We start from the raw sequence: 27,233 nt of genomic DNA on the forward strand, positions 1-27,233 counted from the left end.
GTTCATGTGATTATAGATGCTTAATCTTAAACCAAAACCTGCGAATAACATTGAATTTCTATTCTCGAAATTTCGCATCGTTCATACAAAAAAGATGTTTACAAGAGAAGTTATATGGGTACTTTTTATTAGAAGTATAAATTCAAACACGAATAAAAATTTATATATATGATGGTTCTTGAGTGAAGCTGTTTTAAAATATAATTGAGAAGCTAGTCAAATATTACAATGAGGAATGGAAAAAATGAGGAATATATACAATTCCACTTTAACTGTCCCACGCCAATAACCCACTACGCATCATCACAACGTGTGTTCCATTAAAAAGGTAAACTTCATATTTTTTTTAAATTTATTTGTTATATTTAACTCAAGTTTACGTAATTGAATGAACTCATTCTTGGACAAAGTATTGCTGAGTGTTGACAAACCCAAAGAAGTAGAAATTATTGTTTACTTTTATTATTTATTGTTATAGGTATACGAAAACGACATGATTAAATAATATATAATATATTATAATATTGTCATGATTTTAGTTTGATTTTTTCAGGCATTGTTGCATGATATTTCGAAATCCGGAAAAGCTTTCTTCAAAATATTTGCTGTGATCGAATGATCTGCCGGTCCATATTGCTGAAACAGAAAACAAATGATTGTTAAATTCTAGTAGTTTACTATTAAAGTCAAACTGCAAAATTGTTTGCGACATTTTTTACAACATTTGACGAAATTCCATAGTTTTTACAGCGTTTTATCTCCATTGGAGAATTATTACGATTAACCGATATCTTATATGATCCAATAATTATAGTGGATGGATTAAAAAACCAGCTTTTACATTATGTGATAATATTATTAAACCACCAGTTTGAAGCAAGTGTAAATATTTCTACGGCTAAGAAAGAATTCGGCGATGAAAAAAAAAATCGATTTGTTTTGTAACGTTTTATATAAAACAGCATATGCTCTAAACTCTCGTAAAATAAATTGATTGCGCTTTTTCGTTTTTGGAGAAGAGCATTATATTATGTATAAGTACATTACGCATAGTGTGAATAAAAAAAAGTACAAAATACGATTGACGTACTTATAATATACAATATTATAGTAAATGCACAGACATGTTACCCTGCTGCCATATACAGACAAAAGGTTAATTTCGAATTCTGGATTATGTATGTACATTCTCCGGCGCGGCAGTGTTCTTTCATGTTTTCGTTAGACCTTTCCCAAAAGCGTTTCCCTTTATGAACACATTTTCAAACATTTAGCGCGTTATTTTATTTTCTTCGTTTTTAATTTTTTTTTTGTATTATAATAAGAACGGCTTTTTTTCTCCTTTCTCGATATAGAAATACGGAACATGAAAGTTGTTGTTTAAGTCCTGCAGTGATAACGTCAACATAGATTTTGTTAAAAAAATCATGTCGAAATATTACGCGCAAGTTTTTCTGTCGCGTATACGCGCGCAAATACAAAAACCTTGTTCACAGTTTTTATACGATTTTTGTGCGACTGCCTCCTTGTGTTTATATTATTATATTTTAATACATTGATCTTTCAATAAATTATGACGCTCTTGCTTAAAAACCATAACTTTAACCTACGCTCGAGACGTCCTAATGATACGCGCATAATATGAATGTTAATCGCTGAATTTCAACACAATGATAATTTTTTTATTAGGTATTTTCGCGGAAGGAGAGACGGATCGTCGCGTGTCCTTTTTGAAAATATACATCACGCGAGACGTTGCAGTCATTATAATATTAGACCGTATTATCGTAGGCCTAATGGTAAATATATTCACAAGTGTATATAAACATAATTTTTCTATGTATGAATGACATTATGATACGGTGTTTTTTTTAAAAAATTTATTAACAGTTTTTTTCTCATTTACACACATCAGTATACTCATTTGCAGGTATTCGGAGTCGCACATAATTCACTTTTATTTAAAGTTTACAACCAGGTGTAGTACTATACGTATAATAAAATTATCACGCCATCCGCACATGTACACGTAGAAATTACCCAAACTCTGGTAATATTACACGTCTATACCACATATCATGGTTGGTAAAAAGATAAACACAATATTATTATGTCCTCAAGGAAATGGTCGGCAAAAATAAATCATCGAACTGCACAACTCGATATCGGCAACGTACGAATCGGTCACTTTGGCGTTACAGATATTACTCCATTTTATACACAATTCTTGGATAAACACCATTACGACCATATGCTGTCATTTCTAGAAAAGCTTTTTTTGGGCGTGTTAGGTCTGGCATAAACTATGTGATTGATGTTTGCAACTGCAGAAAGCCGAGAACATACCAGTCGGCAGATACGACTGGCAGATCAAAGGATTTGCATTTGTTTTGATATAAGATTTTGCTAATCTCCGTTCATCTGTATATACCTATATGCGCTACGTATGTTATTTATATGCTTATGCCCACATATCATGCAGTCTGAATTCATTTGTAATATATTCATTAAGTTTTCACATCATCGTTTTCGAAAGCAAAAGAAAACTGAGTAGGTAGATTTAAACGAGAATTTAAGGGCTTCGTTGGTTCTTTGGGCGAACAAAGAGATCGGCGCACACGATAGGCAATGTCTGGATTTGTGTACTTATAGGTATTTGCAGGTTTCAGTGTTGCAGTTGCTATAGAAACGTAAAAGTTGTTTTAATAGACAGTGATCATTTTTTTCTCTTTGAGAACGTAAGTACTCTCATTATTTCGGTTATTCTAACATCCTTAAATTAAATTTTTAATTAGGATTTTATAATTATAATACTATGTCTTAAGTTATGTAGTTTGTCTGATAATTTCAACGTTCAATATGTTTAAGTTAAACACGGATAAGATATACATATCGTGTCGAACGGCAAGCAGGTATCAACAAAAATACTTGTTTTTGTTGACAACCTTCTGAAAATCGGCATTTCCTTACCGTTATAGATCATCTAGTGAAATCATATTCAACATTTTGACACCGATAATATGATGTTATGCACACACAAATTCTATTTATAGAATAGTTTTATTGATGCATTATTTTCAACGCCCAGTGCGCCATGTATATAGTGGGAGTTATGCAGTATACCTGTAGTCTGTACACACACGAATTCATGTGTACATAATACACATACATCATACAGACTATCGTATTACGACTAGAGGGGTTGAAGAACCTTGTAATTCGACGCGGTATAATATTGATATATAATATATCCTTTTTTCAATCGACGACGGCACCGGCGATGGGTGGGTTGTATACGTTTCTTAGATACTTAAAAATCCAATTTCTATATTTCGCCACATTCGGGATCGTTTTCAAAGGCCACCACAACACACCACGCTGCATAAATCGTTTCGTACCACACGCACTGATGTTGTATTATATCATACAAGTGAGCGTCTACGTGTCGACGGTCCCGTTTTAGTTCAAATTACTCATAACATTATAGAAATGTCGACCCACGCGGCCACGCGTCATACGACCGAATAGAGAATCATCGAATCATCGAATCATTTTCGATCAGAATAAACGCGTTAAAACTGGAACAGTAATAATATGATGTGGGTGTCATGCTGTTGATGAAACGGAGGGAGCGGGGGATGGAATGCGATTTGTATTTGCACAAGCTGTTCCGCACATAAGAGTTTTGATGGATTTAAATGATTGTTTAAGGCTCAACATCGATTATACAGCGTCGCGGGATCCACTCGCGCCCACTTAAATGGAGAGAAATGCGCGAGGCGAATTTTAGAGAATATTTTTTATATAGTTTTCTTTAATCGCGTCGCTGCAGAGATGGATCGCAGATATCGTAAAATGCAATAGACGTCTTATCATTATTATAATATTATGTTAATCGCGACTATGATTCCGACTGAAACGTTGTCTGACAGCCACGGCGATGTCACCGATTAATCCGATCGTTCGCATTATTACTCGAGTTTGTGTGTCGTACGTGTCATACCTGAAAGGAGTTGAATAAGCAGGAACTCGCTAATTTATTTGTAGAAAAATGATAAAGAGATGGGGGGCGGGAGAGAGGGAATAATAATTTTGTTAACGTTTCGTTTAATTTCACTTGCTCGACTTACTTGTGTTTGATCAATATCGGAAAAGAGTACACAACATTATTTTTTAGATATTTACGCTTGGTTTTAGTGTGGCTAATGAAAAGAAAGCCTAATTATAAAAATGCGTACAATTAATTTAAATTACAATATTGATGATGAAATAAAAAAAAATCAATTTATTTTAATTTAATTTCAATTAATACATTAAAACTACCATATTAATGTTTATTGAAGTAAATATAAATCAATTAATAAGTTGTTTTAAATCCATGTTGAAACACATTATCGTTTATTCTTATCAATGGTATTTTATTAATTTGTATTTTTTAAATTATATATAATTTATTATAAATAATATATATAATGTGAATTATTGTTTTGATTAATACATATATAATCGAAAACTACATTTTAGATTCTGAGCGGAGCGATGAATGTATTGATTTTACCATTATGTGTGTTTTTTTTTTTTTGTGTCTGTCATCACGTTTTGGGACAGTAAAAATGCTTCGATTTTTGACTTCAGTACCTCGTTCAATCAGAAAGTGAATTTAGTTGGTACTTTGGGGGGTCAAAAGTAAAAAATTCTTAATACTTTTCTAAATAATCGAGAAAAACAAACAAAAATTAAGGGAAAAACGGGAAATTTAACGCACACTCAATTTTCGACAAAATCGATTATGGTTTTTGATGTAATTTTAAAACAAATGACCATTGATACATGCATTTTTCACCGAATGCACCATGCAATTTTCAAAAATTTTCGATTTAAGTTGAACTATTCATAGGTATATGCAATTTTCGACCATTATTAGTTTTTTTTAAATTAAAATCGATAAAAATTTATTTTTTAAGTAGAAAATCTTGAAAATTTAATACAAGGCTCCTAACATATTGTTACAATAGCAGTTGAAAAATAAAATAAATTCATAGTCACAATTTTTTTTTATAAGCATTCAAATTTTGAATTTTGACAAAATACGTAAACATCACAAAAATTCGCAAATTGTTTTAAGCTAGAAATTTATGAAAAATTTTCTTTTTGAATCTATGATTTGAAAATTTAATACAAGATTCCTTACAAATTTGTCAATTTTTATCACAAAAAAAATGTCCACCAGAAATTCAAATTAAATTTTTTTTAGCATTTGAATTTCAAATATTGACAAAACTTCGTCAAAACCATGAATATATGCGAATTATTTTGTTGTTCAAAATTCATAATATTGTTTGTATTTATATTTAAGGTTATAAAATTCAACACTAAGTTTTCCATAATTTTTGCTTCAAATAGCTATAGAGAAAATTTGAAGTGTTATTATAGGAAAAAGGTTTTGAGCGATTGAGTTTCAAATTTTTATGAAATCGCGTAATGATAACGATTTATCCTCAAATCAGGTATATGTATATCTATGATAATATAAGGTATTATGAATTATGATAACTACATGCAATGTTTTTGGAAAAATTGATTAACCATGCCTTATGCAAAATGCGTTCTAATTGAAAAATAAAATATTTGTTTCAAAATAGAATACATGACAATATTTAAATATAATATATTATCATAGACTGACAAATCATCTCCGTTCAGAATCGTTTTTCGTATACAATGATACCTATCATTGCATTCAAATTTAACCTACCCTTGTCAGAGATCTACCCCACCCCCTAATGTACAGCAGAGCGACATCCACTTACCCGTTTTTTTTTTAAATGTCATTTAAAAATTTCGGAACCAATTAAACGCGGTTAAGTTTTATGCATGAACTGGAAAAGTTACAAAAGGGAGGTATTGCCTATATTATGGATATTATAACTTTTGTAAGCTAGTGGATATATACAAGAACACAGATGTTCCACTTATCAAGGTTATCATATAAAGTATTTAAATAACTACACTTTTTTTCTCCAGAAAATTGAGAAAACTGAGGAACAACATTGAACTAAGTTTTGATTGTATTTTGTAATCCAAAAATGATTACAGATGAAATATTCGTTTTAAAATTTTTATCGTTGCATGAAATCGTGTAAAATTATTTATATATATAAGTAGATACATACAATTTTGAAAACTCTTTAATCGTTTCATGTTTTTTTTTATTAAATACAAGTTTTCGTATTTATTATTTATTATAATTATACCAGACATAGCTAGTTTTTAGTATACTTTAGTGTTTAGTTATTAGTGTCAAAAAAAGGTGTCGAACTAACGACAAAAACGAAATGGAATGTACCATACTTTTAAAACGGAAGAGGGAAAGGTTGGAGTGGGATAAGTGTTATTTTAGATTAATCTTATTAGTGTACCAGTAAATCATATATTAAGTGTCAGTTATTTTTGTGTCTAGTAGTATGCGCAATCTTCTTTATTATTTTTAAAGTATATTTTTTATGAATGTAATGACAATAACACGTTGTCTATATTTAAATTCATGCGAAAAAAATATTATATGATTAACAATAATAATATTAAATAACGAGTAATCAAATGTTAGTATCATATAAAACAATATTATTATATGTATTAAAATATATTTTATTCACAATTTTTTGTCAACTAATTTTTGTTATTAAATTAAAATAATTATACAACGTAGTGTTTCACGATATTGTTGTGCCTATGAGGTGCATATATCTTACTATTCACACAATATTGTCTACTTAATATAATATACTTGTAAACCTATATTAATCAATAAATACCCGGAATCTTATGAACCATTTGAATACCCAATAGAAATTAATAATTCAACTTTAAAAATATCATGATATTTAAACCAAAATTGGTCTATATAATTGACTATCATTTTCGGTTTTTGTCATGTCAAATAATAGTAAGAGAAATAATTTTCATAATTTAATTTCAAACAAATCAACAAATATTTAAGATTATAATTATTTGTGGTTCTTTAAAGAACTTAAGTACTGAAAGAATTTTCGTAATTCGTATCCCAAAAAATATTAATTAAGAAAAACAGCTATTGACGGAGATCATCAATGAAGACATAATATACACTTTAAAATATGTAAAAATATGTTAAATGTTTGTATTTTGTATTTTTTTTAGCTACTTATAAAATCGTGTTGTTACTCTATAATTTTTACGATCTTTTGAATTTCACAAAAACAAATATTTATGAATTCTGGGCACGAAAATAGTATTTTGAAGTATTTTAAATTTGAAATAATAATTGACATCGGTAATGCCCGAAATATTATTAAAATCTATCTACATAGATTTGTATTTAAAAGCCTTACGATCAACCATTTATATGACCAAATGTCCAAAATACTTCAAAGAAAGATAAATCATCAGTCTCAGTGAATTATGAACTCAACGAAGAAATTTGCGGAATTAATTTATGTATTTTAAGTTAGTTTAAATAAATTTGGCAACATCTTCTAATAATTTTGAATATTAGCAGTAAAATGGGTCATTAATAACAGTGGGTGAAGACTTAACTGATAATAATAATACAAAAGATTAAACATAATACGTTTTAAATATGTATAATATATATTGTTTCTATGTGACTCCGTACGGAAAATAATGAATAAATAATATAAATCACTTGGTGGTATTTCGGATTGTGAGTGTTTCTCAGTATAGTTAATGGGCAAGTTAGAACCCTGCAGTGATCAGTGTGCACTCTCAGAGATTCATCAAATGAATCAATGGATTTGATTTTTATCGACATTTGTGTACTGGTTTGCAAGTATATATAGAGAACAATCATACATCAGAGACATTTTTTTTAAATATCACATACAGGTATTATTTTATTTTTATTTTCATTATTTTATTGTAGCGAAATTTTATTATGGAAGGAAAGGAACACTGTTATTAATAAACTCTATGGCACTACTTATGTAATAGAAATTCGAACAATTTAATTTGACCAAAATGACAAAAAGCCCGGAAGCCGACCGAACTCCGAGATTTTGTCCACCGAAATATTTCGGTTGCGTTGTTCCGACGATCACACGCCGCCGGTCATTGAAAGGCTATGCGTGGTTCTTTTGAGAAAATTAATACTACTTTTATACTAAGAGACGTTATTACTATTGCAAACGCTTAACGTCATACATCGTTGGGTCATTTAAATCAATGAAATTCATTTCAAAATATTGGGGAAATAAATATTAATTATATACTCCGTCGGATACACGGATTTGTATTTGTTTGCGTATGTACATCAAAAATTCAATTATTCGAGATACATATTTACACTGTTTCAGTGAAATATTCGCCGGGGATCAGTTTCAAAATTAAGTCAACGGTATAAATATTTAAACAGTATATGTTGTTTTACATTCGGTTCGTAAGTCTGATTAAAAAAAAAAGATACAAAATCGCGAATGCGGTATCAAAATAGAACGGTAGTTACGCGGAACGCGATGTAATCGTGTAATTTATGAGGTTTACGGTTTTTATTTTTCGTGTACACATAGCATCAGAATTGTTTTAAAACGAAAACATTAACGTAGAAATGTTTAAGAGCTAGTAAATTATATGTTTTACGTAACCGCAAAACAATAACGAATAAAACGATACACACCGGAATTATAATTTATTTTCAAAAAATAAACACACGAATTACATCGTATATGTTTCGTAAAGATTAAATTATATATAAATAGAAGTTACAGCTAAATGTTATCACTTTGGTACTGAACAAAACAGATAAAATAAATCAAATGATGGCCCTAAATGAAAATAAAAGTATTTGAGTAATACGCCAATTATACTGCCCCTCTTAACACTTGTCAAAAACAAAATAGTACGATTGATATTATTATAAGAGGACGTCTCACCCGTAGTTTGTCTCCGAATTAAAAATTTACAACATAGAAAAAATTGTTTTGCGCGGTACAACTCTATTCCCTTTGTATCTACAGTAAAATTACCGAAATTCTTCAGTGTAAAGGGATGAACTTTATCCGTGTCATAGCATCTTCTATATTTTCATAGCATCCAACAACAATTTTTAATAATTACCCGGGAAAAAAATTATATTCTCAAATTGGTAACTGTAATTGTATTTATGTTATTCAAATAATAAAAAACGTTAGTACACAGATAAAGTTCTTCGTTATGCAGTGTGGGATTTTTGGCAATTCCATTATAAATACAGAGGGAATAAAGTCGTTTATACGTTATTTTGTACGTTTGTAGGTTGGAAACAACACATGCGGGTATGGCGTCCTCTTAACCGTGGTTGTAAAAATAGTTGACCAAAGTTTTTATATAATAAATTGCGAAAATTGCTGTTTCGGGTAATACGCGTGTGTGAGAAGTGAACGTTATTGTCGTCTACGTGTATAGTCATAACCTCTACTCCAAATCGTTCAAGTCTCAGCACAATGATTGTTATTATCGTCCCGATTGGGATCTTTGTACGTCATTATAGTTTTAACACGGTTGACGGTACACACACGATAGCACGTTATTTGTTTGGCATAAAAACCGTAAATGTGTATGGTTTCTGGGGCACGGGGTCGATTTATACTCTTTTGCAAGTAAATCGAATCGAAATTGCTAGCGGCAAAATCTGATTTATTATATCTTTTGTTCGATTCAATAGAGCGGAACATCTATACGTTTGCTATAATAAATGCCACGTTATATAAACATAAGCTCTAGCTTCATTTTAATATAATTTTCACATTTTTCAATCAGTTTAAAAATTTTATCATATCTCAACTCTGTAGATAAGAGCCAATCAATTAAAAACAACAACAACAACAAAGTAATCTAAAATATATTTGGGCAGATACTCTGTTCATTTGAAATTATCACCGTAGACAATTGATTATTTTGATTGGATAAATTTAATCATTTCGTTGTAACACCAAATTACCAAGTTATTATTTTATAATATCGCAAAGGCTAGTGGCCTAGGGCCCACTATTTAATTACAATTTTTGACCAATATGTTATTAAAAAGTTGACACTAAATTTGTCTTCTAAAACATTGAGGTCGGCAATCCTTACAAAAAGGAAGCTTTATATTTGACACGTAATAATATAATATCTTTGTATGCGATGAAAAAACTAAAAATATAACGATGGAGATGAAAATCATATTAATTTCAAACTATTTCTCTCCCTGGCGATTATTGCGAAGAAATCAATTGCTATAGGAACGGAATGAGATGATATATCATGTAAAATAATATTATATCATTATTAAATGAATTACAATTTCTTATATATAATAAACGCACGATGTAATTTTCGGACAGATTTCGTAGACAAATCCTGATCTCCGCAAGTAAAGTTAGGTTTTAATGATTGTTATCAGCTAAACACCAGAGTTCTATTACCTAAAAAAAAACGTTTTATGGGTACATAAACCTAGGATGTACAAATCATGACTGTAAAAAAATCTATAAGAGAAAATTAATTATTAAAAACTGCAAAAGGTGTAATATTTTACCACTATTGAATAAAACAAGTATATTTGATATATGTATATTGAGTAACCAATTTACTTTATTTTAAGAAATATATATTTACATAACATGCAATACAAATTCAAATATAACAGAAAAAAAATACGTTTAACTGCTGCTCACCTTTTATAGTCAGATGCGTTTGGAATTTTTGAAAGTGGCTGCCAGAAAAAGTATATTATATATTACTTAATTATTGGAAAGCAAATGAACTTATTTCTTGATGTAGTGAAAATATTTAACTGAGGTTGTTTTAAAAATTAATATACTCACATATAATATGACCAATAGCCACCATTTTACCATGATTAAAATTGCCCAATTAACTATTAAAAATAAAAATCATTTGTAACAGCTACTGATTTTCCAATAAATTAAAACAATGCATACCGACATCAATATCACATCGTATTGCTCACGGAGACCATACGCTGAATTCCAGAAAGCCGAAGAATTTTCAGCAGGCGATAGAAATCTGCGAAACGATTCGAATCGAGCTTACACATTGGCAGGATGAAAACGGAAATTATAAGATTCTAGATTATTTGTGTTATTGTTACAGTCGTCGTGCCATTATTATTACCGTCACTACAATATACGTTGTAATGTGTTGTTTGTTTCGTACCGTTAGTCATAACGCGTTCATCACTCTTTTTCATCAAATATAATTTTATCTTGATGGAATTAAAAAGTTTTTGACAGTTTATGATAACGATTAAATTATTGAATTTTTCGATTTTCCTGGTACCATCACGTTTACCCATAACGGAATATGATTTACCCATGCTTTTTACAGGAAATCTTGGAAATGATATAGTTATCGGTTTAATTTTGATATGGCACTTGAAAAGTTACAAAAAGCACAAACAATTTTTTTAAATATTATTTAAAACTTTCAGACCGTTTAAAGTATCAGAGTTTTAAATTTTTAATTGCAATGGCTACGATAAAATAACCATTTGATTGCACACCATCATTTTTTATACATCACATGATGAATGACGGCGTGATGTATAGGCAATATAGGTACATGGCCGCGTAGAACAACGCGTTTTAAAATCGACAGTGTTGTACGTTTTTAATAATTTATTATCATAATATTTTATTTTATACTTATATTTCGTTGGTTAAAATGAACCTGTTAGCTAGCGCATTAGTTTTTTATTACAATAAATACTATTTTAAACAGTACCACAAGAAATAACTGGAATTTTGCAATAAGTCCAAGATGACGAATCTACTAGTCCAGAATCGGCTGACCGACATTAAGTAGCAGGAATCTTAAAATTATATTTCTGCTCTTAAAACTGCCCAAATAATTCCATGCAATAGATATTATGAGCTGTATCTTAATTATAAATTATTTATAGTTTTCTTTGTCATGATTTATTTAATAATTTTGTAATGATTACCTAACTCACAATTAAACTAGGTATACACAATGAGTTGATATATACGTATTATTATTTCTGAGCTTACAAATATTGAGATATGCATAAAGGGATATTTTACATAATTCTATTCTTGTTTTTTTTTTCTTAAATTCAATTCAGCAGTTATTACAAGGTGACTTGATCTATTGTTTTTATTTTCACTTACATATAAAAAAAAATGATACATTTTGTAGTATAGTTGGTTAGAAAAAATAACCGAACTTATAACTGAACAAAATATGTTAAAAATATGAATTTTAGGATAGAATGGCTATTTAATTTACTTATATATTTTTAAGGACACAAAATAAACAGAAAAAACTATGCTAAGTATAAATGTTAATGTATCTATTATATATTTCATTTTTTGGCATGCATTGCGAACGCAACCAGGAGCACAGCCTCGTCGGCACATATAATATATATTGTACCCTCGTTTTCTGTGAATAATTTCGTGCGATTTTCAGAGTGTTTTTGATAGCCCGAACAATAGTTGTTATAGATACGGTTCGGATGGCGGAAAAGTGCTTTTTAACCAGTGTGCGAAGAACCCGTAAAAAATATGAACCCTGCAGCCAGCGCATTAATTTTAGTGCCAGCCGTAGCGTGAAAGTACCGTCGCCCGTTAATGTAGACTTAGTAATGTTTATTTTATCAAATATACATACACCGGGTCTATTGTACGAATCCTTTGGATTATTATCGATTGCCGCGCGTGGGTGAAGAGAACGAAACTGGGGCTTAACAAACACAATATATAATTATTAGACACACGAATACCATCTCTGGAGGCCACAACGATAACAATTCATGTTATTGTTCAATGGTTTCCACGGACTCTCGAGCCGGTCGGTAAATAATATTATACGCACACGTTTATTATTGAACTAATATACTACACGGCAACGACGAATACCCTTATTGTGATTAAAACTTAAATAAATGCATTTAAAATTCTATATGTGACACGCACAATGAAATGTATTTAATTTTTAGAAAAAGTGTACAAATCAGAGAGCAAAATTGGCGTTAATGGGTTCTTCTCGATGACGTAATGGGCGAACAACTTTCTAAAAACTCTAGGTCCCGGAGTAATTGCAAATTAAAAAGTTTTTGGTAAATACAACACTATTACACAAAAAAGTTAATTTAGTACGTTTAAATAAAAAAGTTTGATGAACAAACATGTACACGAAGATCAAGAATATATATATTTTCTTTAAAACAACGACACGATAACGTTGAACAAATAAAAACATAAACAATTCAATATTGTTACTATTTTTTACGACACAAAGAACTATATGGGGAATAATATACTATACATCGAAACGATTGTTTGTGTACTTTAAGAAATTCAATTTCATAAATTTCGAGCAGTGTTCGCCCATATTCGGATAAATATGGTTACATGAACGTTGTTGCTGTTTTGTAATTCGGGTTTGGAATATCTGAACATCGATTACGTTTAGTCTTTTTGGATTAATGAAAACCTTGCTTGGTGAGATTACAGTGACAACCGTGACAAACGACGCACGTGCGACGGTATATGACCCAGGTGGTTCGACCTAGATACGAGCTTTTTAAAAAAAAACGAAGAATCAAAAAGCGGGCACTGTCACGATGATGACGTCTTCGACCAAATCTAAAATATAAAAGTAGAGCAAAATACACGCATCGGTAAAACATAATTTCTATAAATAAACGGCACAATTAATTTTTAAATTTATTATTAACAAGCAAATTAACAAGTCATCAAAATAATATATGTAATTTAATAATAATAGTAATAAAAAAATATTTACACATATTGTGTGGAATAAAATTTATATGGAGGCGTTTAAGTATAATGTAAACGGTTAATCAATCGTTAATGAACGTATCATTTAAAAAAAAATTATATATTATAATACATCTAATATCAAAGTTATAGATATTATTTTTAGTTTTCTTCAATACTTTCTCTTACATATAAAAGCATTTTATTTCTTGTATGTAGGTAATGTCCCTTGGGAATTTTATGTCATTTTTTCATTTGGGGTATTTTCATATCACGAAAAAGCTTTTTTTGTTTAAAAAACTTACGATACCCATGTGTTTTTAAACACAATAAGTAAATAGGACGATTAGTAATATTAATAACATATAAAATAAACAACATTCCATAGAATTACATGATGACTGAAGCCATTCAGTGATGGGAACCCCTTAGAACAGAGTTTGTTTATTATTAATTTAGAAATATAGGAAGTCGACTCCATTGTGGAAAAGCCATCAAAATAATACTAAAAATTACGATTATTGTAGTTGCTGTTTTTTCGGATCCTATACTAATATACGTGAAAATAATAATTACGAGTGAATACTGAATATGATGGCGTCGCGTAAGTAGTGCCGTACGGGTTTGGGCGAGTTTATTTCGAACATATAGCTAGACGTATAAATCTACACGAATTGCACTCTTTTGATTCAGACGTCTCGGAACGTCTGCGGTAGAAGAAACAACAACAATCGACTATTGTTTATTATTTTTGGTTTTCAAAGTTTTCAAGACCCCTCTACATAATCCCCCATGGTATTTTATTTTTTTAACCGTCTCTCTTCGTTTCAAAGTTTCATTCAGTCGTATAGTGTACATGTACATTGCAGTAGGTATTTCAAGATGACGAACTAGGATCACCCCGAGCAGAGTTTTTTTATTTCTCTTTCCTTAAGTAGTTGTAGACTGCCATTAACGTTATATTTATAAATACATTTTTCGGGTTTGGTAAGAGTATTATTTATCGATTTAACTCATCTAAGGCCGTGTGCGTTTGTGTATTCTGGCATTTAATTGCGCGGCCACAACCCATAATATTTTAAATTCCATTGCATTGGTCGAAACACGGTAACGATATCATTTCATAAAATATAACAAAAATACCAAAATATTGCTGTTGGTGCTTTGATAATGTTTTTTATTATTATTTTAAGGCGAGCAAGTCTGTATATTAAGTAATAAAGTTGTTGTAAGTATGATTCAACTGTGTTCAGTGTTTGAAAAAAATAATATAATTTTGTTGACATTAATAATTTAACTTAAGAGAAACATAACTACATTTTATAAATTTCCAGGGATCCGCACACGCACAAATGCATTTATAGGTATATGAAGAAAGTTTTTGGTAATTCAGTCGAGTTTTAATCATGTCATAAAAGGACTGTTTGTTATTCATAAATCTCTTTTCAGAATGGGCCTTTTCACCCATTAAATAAACTTGATATGGTTGATAAAATAAATGTTCATTACTGTACAGCGTTCGCAGCACCTCTGCATTAAATTTTTGACAGTTTATGACATAATATTGGATGTGATACCATTTTTGGCCCAGGTGGTAGCCTTGAATTATTTTAAAACAGGTGTCAGTTTGTGTTAGCGGTATTTTATTTCCACCTTTTTTATGGCGTTTCATCCGCACACAAAAACATAAGTCGAGTCTTATAAAAATAATTTTTTTTTTTTAACGACATTGATCGTTAACGAACGATTCTCTCTAACATTTCAAATTCTCGATTTGACAGTTTTTTTTATAATTATAGTATAAATTATATAATAATAGCGTCGGCGTTTTTAAAACTTATTATCACACCAAAATTGAGCGTAAATTGCAGTAAGAGTCTAGCGCCAAGAGATCAGCTGATATACAGCAGTAGACTAAAGCTTTAATCTATATATTAATGTTTTTGTTTACTATTCGGAGGTCCATTATACGCGGCGTGTATAAGAGTCGGTCGGTCAACTTAATAAATGTTGGCCAATATCAGGGAAAGAGTTCATCGTACGTTGTAGTTTAGGGCATATATAATTAAAAAAAAACATGGTTGTCTTGGAGTCAGTGAACCACTACAGTCATAGTTTTATAGTTTAGCACCTATCATAAAACTAAATTAAAAAAATATACGACATATAATATAATAAGAAAGTAAATGTCGCTCCGTCGAAAAATGAGTTTAATTTTAAAATTTAATAAAACAGCATACAATGCGCTTAAATAGATCAATGTTGAGGGAGGGTGAAAAATAAATTGGATTAAAAAAAAAAAAAACTACCATTTTATTTGCCTCCACCACATTATTAATTAATTAAATAAGGTGTGTTAGTGACTGACGATAAGTTTATAAGTGTTTTTTCCATTATGAATGTACAAATAAATATTCCTGTAATTTATGATGGGCAGTTGCTACGTACAATAATTTGTCGAACTAGTAGATTCGTTGCACGGGATCGGACATGAGGATTTTCTCCTGCAGGCTGAAATGTAATCAAACAGCAAACATGTTTAGTATAATAATATGTATATATATCCGAAAAAACCATTTTCAAAGTTGTAAAATGGTTATTAAGCAATCAATAATAGCATAATTAAAATAATAACAATAATAATAATAATAATAATAATAAAATAATAACATAAATAATGACAATAGTAATAATAATAAGCATAGAAATTAATAATATTTGTAGAACATATTAGGTACTTGGAAAAATATTTCTGCTATAACGAATTAGTTGATAAATATTATTTTAATTTTAATTTCGCAGTTATTAAAATTTATAATACAACTATAATGATAACTGACGGAAAAATATTTGCAGTACTTATTGTATACCCATTTAAATATTTCGTATTGATTGTAATGCCAATTCACGCATGATTGGGAATTCATCGTTCCCCTGAAATTTAGTTATTATCGTTCAGAAAATAAACTGTATCGAGTGATTTATTTCAGAGCTATAAAAATGTAGTGAGCTGCCGTCTAAATAATAATATTTTCTAAAATCACATCAAAACAATAAATTGAAATGCATCGAATTCCATACACGGGCGTTTGTATAATATTAGTACACCGATGTTATTCGCAATATCATAATTAGAAGTTATTTTTATTTTACGACTGTGAAAAAATATCGTGTGCGGTGTGCATAATATTATGTTAGCTACATACATTTTTCTAAACGGTTTGTTTTACTAACCACACCCGCGGAGATAGTGGCTCTAAATATTATAATATTCATGGGGTGCTGCCATTACCCGACTTTCCCTTCCTACCAATCAAATATCTTCAAATTGGCTGTGTAAAATATAGTCGTATATTGTATATATTTGTATAACACAGGTTGTAAATATATCAATTATTTCTTTGAAAAATAAATGTTAATAATAATAGAATAGTATTATAATAATTCGGGAACATACGAATGTCCATTGAAAGGATAATAATTGCGTAGTTTCATCGGCGCAGTCAATTTGCTCGCGAACAATACGTACATGATTGTAATTTGAACTGAAACCACGTCTTCGGTATACGCGACTACTCTAAATACAATATAGGTATACATAGTCACATTTAAATGTTGTATATGCGACGACGATTGTCGAACTAACGTTTACTGCAAGTTTACTCACAATAACATTTAATATATTATAGTTTCACTTTGGGTGGAGGTAAGGGGAGGAAGTTTGAACTTTGAAGTAGAAACATAGTACCTAGGTGATTACCACCTGAGTACTACGTTTTTTTAGCACGTACAATACAGACTTAAGCGTATTACAATTTTGTTACCGACGAAGGCCATTAATTTAAACGTCGTCGACAATTAAATGTCCCATCGGCCAAAACGACAGCAAAATGCAACGTTAACGTATACGTGAAAATTATATGCGAGGGGTCTCGGTCAAAAGTGGCTGGTCGCAATAATAATCCGTTCATCGGACCGTAATTTCTCAAGATTAATAATAATGGTAATAATAACAACGACCGAACGGGATCGGATAAGACGACGGAGCCCAGCTGATGACATTGCAATGTGCGACGAGATAAGCGCTGCAGCGGGAATAGGCACTTCCGATTTGCGGAAAATGTTTAACAGGTATTTCGTACATATATATGTATATTATTATGATATAAGCAATACAGTGTATACTTACATGGATAAGCAGACTTAGGAGGGAGTCCACCCAGTGTATGAATCGTGTTTTATTTTAAAATATCAATTAACAGGGCCCATGCTGCTGCAAATATTATTTTAGCCACCCTCCACACCAAATAAAAACATCACTATAATAGTTGTGCCTATGGGTTTATAGTCGATTTAATAGTTTTCAGATTGCATCTGGGAAACCGCCCACGCACCCGTTCGTTAACGTTTAAACAGTGTTTCGTTCACATCGTCTGTAATATTTATTCACCAACGACACTTTCATCTTTATCTCGACTCCTTGAAAATTTAAAACATACCCCCGATCATTCTACTCCGTTTCGAAATTATGATAAAAAAATGATGATGATGGCTTTTCGAGTGGTGTTGTACAATGTGAACTAAATACACATAGGTATACATATAAAATAGAATAATATTAACAACTGTCACCATCATACACAACAATATGGTTAAATGTGTAACAACTGAACTCATTATTAGAAGTATAGCGAAGTATTCTTGTTCTGTATCATGTATTGAAACGTTACAAACTTGGCAGTTGTATAAATTTAATTTCAATAAATATGAAACAGGTCAGTAATTTATTTCAAAAAATGTAATCACATTATGATAAACATGATTTAAAAAAAAAATCTCAGGTTTTTTTACAGATGATAGCTTTCAAAATTAAACCCTTTGAACTTATAAACAAATATTGTGCTCGAAACTGTACAAAAATTTGTTCGGGAACTAAACGTCGTCACATGTTCTATGGGTATTAACGATTTTGTTATAAACCATCAATATATGACACTACAAACTCCTTGATAACTCTACGTATACTAACTATAAATATGAAATGAAACGAAGTCTACTAAAGTCTAATTGGAGTGGACGTTCCTTATTAGACTTTAAAAACGACAACATCGAGTACAAGTCATCGAACGTAAAAACTCCCTTTTCAACATTTTAATGGTGTACATGTTTGAAAATAGTACAACACACTCATTATTTGTTTTATTTTTTTTATTTCTCAGATCATTTAGACAAATGATACTATTTTAATTATATTTGGCATGAACATAATTCACTAATATTATAGTAAATAATTTGTATGTAAAAACACCAATAATATGTTATGTATGGGCCATCATGAACAAATTCAATTCTTTTAATTATCCCTTGTTAGAAAATAATAAGTTTTGAAGTAAAAATAAAATATTATTGCGATGTAGATCTGTAAAACATATTTTATATTACTTAACTAAATTATATATATATAGTAAATGCTATTCAAACAATTTTTTATTTTTGATAGAAGACTGCAGAAATCTAATATTAATACCTTATGTAACGGAAAGGTCAAATTTTACGGTAAATGGCCATACCCTAAAAAGCTGGAACTCGTACATTATTTTCAAATTTATTACTGCAACTTTTGAATTCTATTTTCACACACAATAATGATTGTTTGAACATTTTAGATACCTATATTTCACTATATTTTATTGCGTTTAGGATTTCTGTTGGAATATCGCCAAACTTAATTTATACATGATTAACAATTTGTTTTCATTTAGTCATTGCGGTTTTATCCTTTTAAATGGGGTCTGATATTATTCTTAATACCCAGAAACGCAATCACACTACACAGCCTCACCGAATAATGATTTGTGTTTTATTGGCGATTCCTAATGAGGCTCTAGAAAAGTTCACGTCCAATCGAAATTTACTTTTCGCAGAGAATAAGTTTTTGATTATTCGTTACTTAGTATTGACCTATGCGGTACCATGTTTAACTCAATTATATTGATTCGTTTCGAGGAATTTTTTTTTAATTTACTTTTTTAGGTTATAAACGTACAATTCTCGTCGAATTGATTTATTTATAGTGATTAGAGGCATAAGTAGTATTTCGGTCTGAACGGTGCTGATTGCGAACATTTTAACAGGAAATTATAATTAATTGAAACTTATACAATACATATTGCAGTGACTTAATCTCTTCGTGAATTAAGGACTCTACACAGTCTACACACAAATATTTAACTCAGCCGAAACCGAAACAATTATTTTATTAGATTTCTCCTTCAATCGATTACTATAACTTAAATATCTTAAGTAGTATAAGAGCAAAGGAGTCCAGCCTAATATAACATCCTATTAAGGTGACCATGCATCAAAACTGCTTTGTAATATGTTATGCTGAATTTATAGTGTCATGTATACATTATTTCCACTTAAGTTCTTAATCACGAAACTCTAAAAAGTTTTCTTAAATGAATATTAATTTTATAACAAAATAAGAAAAATAATTTTTCTGAATAACCGAAGTTTTCTGCACCAGTTTATTCATCTTTTTAAAATAATATTATTTTCGATAAATATTAACAACGATAACCAATAAAATGATTAAAGATAACAATTTAAAGAAATATGAAAAAATAAAATGATGAAAATTAATTAAAAACAAAATGTATAAAAGAATCATGTAAAAAAATGAAACAGGAAAAATGTTTAATTGTTAATTGCTATTTATTAAAATATAAAATACATTATTTTATTCTCAAACCATCCATAATTTGTCGAATATTAATAATAATAATTTGAGTTTAAAATTAAACATTATGGAGCCAAATAAAAAAAAGAAAGTAGGCATTTCAATATTGAAACTATTTAACTAATAAAATATATTAAACATTGGTTTAAAAAACACTTTTTTTTATTTTAAGCTATATAAATACATATTTCAATTTCATATGAATATTTGATAAATCCATTGAAACTATATTGATTCCTTGAATATTATATATTTAAATTGTAATTGATAAAGTAAAAAGAATCATCTTTGTACATGCTTATCATTTTTTTTTAGAATTATTAACATTAAACAATATACAATTACAGTTAGATATTATATAACAATTTGTATACGTTGGTATTATGATGTTATACGTATACTAGGATACTCCATTTTACTAATGTTAAAAGTGAGAAAAGCCCCATGCGGGCGGAAAACCCCTCTTTTTAGATTAATTATCACGACACAGTAATTACTGATTTTAATTACTTTATGATAAAGGTATTAAAAAAAATATTCCATTTTCAAAACGGTTATCTTCGACAATCGCCAAACGTAATCGTGTTACCTACTGTGAATAAGTCCTAATGTATATATTTATATAGGGCGTCTACAAAGATTGTTACGTCATTATACGTATTATTTGAATACATTATTTTCTCCACATATGAAAATATTGTAATCACATTAATTGTTTTCTATATAAGTAGCCTAAATGTATGTAGTTTTCTAATCTTGTTTTAACAATATTATTTAAATTTTCGATCAATTTTTTAAGTAAATCATTTCCTTACAACTGCTTAAATTAGTATAATTTGACATTTTTATGAAAATTCATAATTTTATTTGTAAGTACTTAGTACTTAGTCCCCTAACTATCGAGAGAAAAAAAAATTAAACTAAATTATTCGATGAAAAAAGTGTCAAACATCTGCAGTAAGATAAAGACATCAGTAGATCAGTTGTTTATAATTTACAAATATGCAAATCGGGCAGCAGAGGAGTAGTATTATGCAAACAAACCCTCATCTGTTTTCGGTTCTAAATTGGAAGAAAAGTATGCAAATCGAGTATGCCGGAGGAGCTTTAAAATTCAGGCAAGATCTTACTTTACATTTGCTCATATAGTCATTTTCAATAAACATGAATAAATACTGAAATACATCAACCAGAGTCAGAAATATGTAAGAAAAAAAAAATCAACTAAGAGCACCAAACTTTTTGAAATTAAATACTGATGTAGTTGTTTTGCCTATATAATACGCCGTCCATGATGGATATTACCTACTTAATGTAGGTGTCACAGAATTCTATTATACCCTCAATAATTTTTACCTACCTTCCTCGGTAAATATATTCTAGGTTAAATTTATAGGGGGTAAATATATACTAAGATATTTTGAAATCCTATGGGGGGTAACTATATCCTAGTAGGTATATATTCACCCGGGAGTTAATTATATTCTAGTATATTTATACCCCCTTTAAATGACATTTTTACCGGGGGGCAAAAATATCCAAGTGTTATTTTACCCCCGGTAAAAATGTCCTGAGATAAGATATATTTACCCCAATTGGATGTCAAAATATCCTAGAATATATATTTACCACCAGTAACTATAACCTAGGATATATTTACCGGGGTTAAATATCGTCTGATACATAGGGATAGGATTGAAGAAATTAAGCGTTCGATATTCTTTTCGCTTTGGTCAGCTTCTCGATACATGGTAATCTTTTAAAGTTTATGAAATTATGTTAGTAATGTAAACAAAAAATAAGTGTTAGATATTAAAAAATATAAGTTTTTGTTCGATGGCGATTAAACACTACAATGCAAATATATTAACATGATATTTTTAAAATGTATCATATAAGCACGAAAATAAAGTCCAATAAATATTATTATATGCAAATTTTTTTTCGTATGGATTATAGGACCGTATGTTTTTCATAATAATGTTCTGGGCATAAAAATCTTTAACCGCTTCGGTAGGTTTATTTGTCGGTAGGCACACTCGGAGGGTTTATAATAATGAACACTTGTTTATAAAAGCTTCCATTGTGTCTACAGGATTTGGTCGATATTAAAACGTGCGAGTTTTATCTTTAAACCTCATCATATACAGTGGTCTACCAGCAAAACAGGTAGAAATAACCTACTAACTATACATGAAATTACATTATACGAATTGTACATAATCATACTAAATATTGAGTACAATAAAGTGCATAAGGCAGTGTCAAACGCAATTTTTTGGGTAATTTTTTTCAAATATTTTGAAGTTCATAGTGTGTATCAAACTAGGTTTAATTACTTTCATTTATATTTTTTTCCGATAAAAAGTTTTCTTTTAACGCGTGTTTAAACTGAAGCAGACAAATTTCGTTTAAGTTTCACGTTTATGAAAAATAGATATGAAGATAATTGTAACTTATTAGTTATTTATTAGCTTTTAAAGTTTAGAATATATATAGAAAAATGAATTGATGAATCAAGATGTACTATTCCGATTAAATCTGAAATTAGAAAGCATATTATTCGTCGTCTCACAAGTATACATTATTCAAAAAGTAAACTTTTTGCTACAGTAATAGAAATGTCAATTTTCAGAACAGTTTCTCAAAACTCTAGTCACCACTTTCCTCGAGATATTTTTCAGCTAATTATAGAAAAAAGACGACCCCTCTCTTGAACGTAGAAATTAAACTAGCTACCTAAGAAAAAAAAAGCGAAACGAAACAATATATGTTTCATCCTATCCTTTAAACATTTATTACGCAAGGATAACTCAAAAAGTACCTCTCCTTAAATTCTCTTAGAAATCCAAAAATGCTTAATGGAAATCTACAAGGAAAAAAAGTTTACTTTTATAATTCAAAATCCCTTGGTATTTCTAACTTAAATTAAGAAAATTCACCACCAATCTCTTGATTAACATTTTTCTACATACCACTTTTTGACATACACAACACATAACACGTTTCATACGTTGAATCTATCTTATTACAAAATTAATCATAAGTACTTAGTACAATCATAACATTAAAAAAATGAACTACTCTTGTTAGAAACTTTCTAATAACAAGTCATAACAGGACACATGAGCATAAAATACAAATAATAAATATAATAATAATACCAATACCGAAAATTTATGCATCACATACATCTATATAGGTTATATCCTTCAAGTTTATTTTCCACATACTTTCTTCTTGGAAAAACTCTGTCAATATATTAAACAAACTATTTAAGCCTATACACTTCCCATCGTATTACCGAAAAATTTAAAAATCTCTTCCTTCTCAAAATGTTTTAAAACATTATACTTAAAAAAATCATCAAATTATTACGGGTGAATAAAAAATCTTAATTACTCAGTTTGGTAGAACAATGAACTATTTAGCTTTTCGTCTTTCTAACAAGTACAGCATTGGTAAGAATTATAGATAACATTGCATTTTCACGAGAGAAAATTCACTTTTATAAAATCGCACAGTAAGTTTATCAATTGTTTTTATTTGATGGTTATTAAATATTTTCGTAAATAAAAAACATTGTTTCATATATCGGGATATCGGCAAAACATCTCTTATCGATAAAGAAAAGTAAACGGTGGGCGTTCAACTCAAATGATCGTATTGTTTCTATTAAATGCGAGTGGTAATACCCGTTCTTAATTTATTTGAAAACACGAATCGTATCAAGATAACATTGAGAGTTTTCCAATTTTAAATACATTCAACCAACGAGTAACGACGAACGGTACAACACAATATAATACTATACTGTTTAAAAACATTATATAGGAAACTTTAGGCGTTTCCAATTATCGAGACTTTCTTTGAAACAATCGTCGTACTTAAATTACGCCGTACTACCTATAATTCAAAACTCGTGTCTTCGCCATATAAATATGTGGGTAAAATGTTATTGTCCAATAGACGTTATGAATTCAACGTAATTTACAATTATTTTTCCAATTTATTATACATGTTACATGTATATAAAATGTTATACGTTACTAACAATTTTGGTTATCATCGAAAATGTTTGAAGATATAGTATGTCTACGATAGTAACGTTCAAAAAATATAATAATATGCTCTTCCAAAAACATTATGCAATATTAAACCTAAAAAATAATATACTAATACGAAAGAAAAGAAAAAAAAATCCTTTAAAAAATTTCTTATTCAAATTTTGTTTTAAACATTTTCTATCGGATATCCCTTACTTATAAGATCATAAACATAAGTTATCCATAATCATACATCAGGTCAATCTCGTCAATCGTGTCCACTTTAAATATTATAATAATTAATTGTAATTATATTTATTATATTATTCACTACTCTATCTAATAGGACTATTACTATATTATTATAACCAATTCAAAAGCCTATAAAAACTGCAGATGCACTCAATCAGTAAACGCTGCTGACGATTCTTAATTTTTTTTTTACCAAAAAGTCTCTTTTTCATCAACCGATTTTATAGTATCGCTAGTTATTAACTTCGTATGCGTTGTATATAATTGTATATACGCATAGAGTATACATTATATGAAGTACGATAATTACATTTGGCTTTTCCCCCTTAACAACAATAGGTTCGGAATGTATTGCTTTTCAACAAATTTGCATACGAGCCAGAATGATTACTAAAACGGTTTATCCTGCACCACAACCTTTGTACACCGAAAAACTAATTATAGGTACACAATGCCACTGTACCATAAATAGGTATGTTTTATCCCGGGTCACCTTTATTAAATTTTCTGTAAAAATGCGAAGAGTCAAAAAATCATGCATGCGGATGTATTATTACGATCATATAATTGTACTGAACTATAGTTAACACGGCTTAGGTATTCAGACAAGACTATACACATTGATTAAAAAAAAATTATTATTTCACATTGTATTATATTACATAACGATGTATAAATATTTTTGATGCCCATCATTTTATACAGTGTCTCTGAAATGAATAAGGCCATTAGTATTATATGCGTACTCACTGTGATATCACAATGAAGATTTTTTTTCTTTTTCCAAAATCTAGGGCTTTTATAACCCAATAAAATAGTTATTTTTATAATATAATCTTAAATGTAAAAATAAATAATCAAATTGTATTTTTTCAAAAAAATAATACGAATTGATGCGTCACATCGAGTTATATGAAAACATTACAAGATGAACAGTGGTTATGGCATGAATAGTTATTTGAAGTAATGAAGTAATTTAAAATAAATGACTGATTAAAACAGTCTTTTATATTTTACACCTATAAAAATTATAATAACATTATATTAACATAATTTTAAATGATCAAATTTATCGCATACATTAAGTTGTGTGTCTTAGGTGTAACATGTTTTACGTCACCAGAAAATAAAAACATTTTGAATTGGTATGACGTACTGAATAAGCCAATTTAAAATGTTTTCTTTTTCAGTTAACGTAAGTTCTGTTAGACTTAAGACACATAGTTTAAATGTTTAACTATAAATTTGATCATTTAAAACTTTGTGAACCCAAGTTTTGCTATTTTCATCATTTTTATTAGTGTAGGTACAATGTAAAAACTGTGTTAATATCTAATAAGTCATGTATTTAAATGACTTCAAATAACTATTACCACTGTTAATCTTGAAGTAATCGCATATAAATCGATGAGTCACATCACTATATTGTTTTAGTCGGCGAAAAAAGCGCGACAATCTCAAAAGCAATATGATGTCTCGATTTGTATGAGTATTTTGCCAAAAATATGACACAAGTATTTATTTTTATATTTAAGATAATATTCTAAAAATAACGTGAATAAATCCAGATTTTAAAAGCCAGAATTTAAAACCGGTTATGAACAGATGAAAAAGTTGAACGTAGACAGTAAATATATATATATAAAAACTAATGTATCAAAGATAAGTACACATAAAATAATATATTTTTTTTTACGTTCAAAAAAAGCATAAATATTAAATATTGGACATTATTTTAATTCGTAGAAGTTTTCATAAATTCATATATACATATTATGTACCATGTTATTAATGTTATTATTATTATTATTATTATTAAAGCAAACACAAAAATATAACATACAAAATGTAATAAAATGTATGCAATTGGTAATATGAGCTAGGGTACAAGTATACAAGACTGGACAGCGTGAAAAAAAGTGGAGCCACTGATCGTACTTCATAATTTTTAGTTTAAAAAAAAAAAATATTTTAATCGTTCCAATTACACCAATGTTGTTTAATTTTATGTGTGTACTTTAGTGCAAGAAAAGTACTTAGATACACTTTTCAATTTGATAAATTCTTAAATTTTCAATTTTGTTTAGTTCAAGTGATCTTATAACATCGATATAATAACACTGATGAAATAATAAAAATAATCAAGTTATATGTTCACTCAATTAGTTTCGCTTATTTCAGAGCACTTTAATTTAGTTAACTTCGATACCACAAAGTATACAATATATGTACATCAATAAATTGCATGTGATGAAATATGGCTCATAATTTATTGGATTCAACACAACAGAAATTTAGCAAAAACTTTAAACAAATTAATTTAATCAACAATTTATTTATGTTAAACTAATTTTCGACCTAATTGATTAATGTCATCTAGCGTGTAGTATTGTAAACGTAAAAAATGCATAG

At 29.2% G+C, this 27,233-nt stretch overlaps 1 protein-coding gene across 2 annotated transcripts in view; it reads right to left on the reverse strand.

The window, feature by feature from the left end:
* Positions 1 to 446: 446 nt before the first annotated feature.
* Positions 447 to 27,233, reverse strand: part of LOC107173585 (14 kDa phosphohistidine phosphatase-like) — a 176,864-nt gene continuing 150,077 nt past the window's right edge. The window contains exons 4-5 of one of the 2 annotated variants that reach the window (XM_089225667.1): positions 16,230 to 16,292; positions 447 to 636 (exon numbers count right to left, since the gene is read on the reverse strand). In XM_089225667.1, coding sequence (XP_089081793.1) covers positions 550 to 636; positions 16,230 to 16,292 — 150 coding nt within the window. In that variant the 3' untranslated portion in view covers positions 447 to 549. The remainder of the gene's footprint in view (positions 637 to 16,229; positions 16,293 to 27,233) is intronic. The other variant, XM_089225668.1, reaches the window with a different exon arrangement.

The sequence above is a fragment of the Diuraphis noxia genome, unplaced genomic scaffold, assembly GCF_037042655.1.
Source record: "Diuraphis noxia isolate RWA-SAM2 unplaced genomic scaffold, SU_Dnox_SAM2 contig0004, whole genome shotgun sequence".
NCBI lineage: Eukaryota > Metazoa > Arthropoda > Insecta > Hemiptera > Aphididae > Diuraphis > Diuraphis noxia.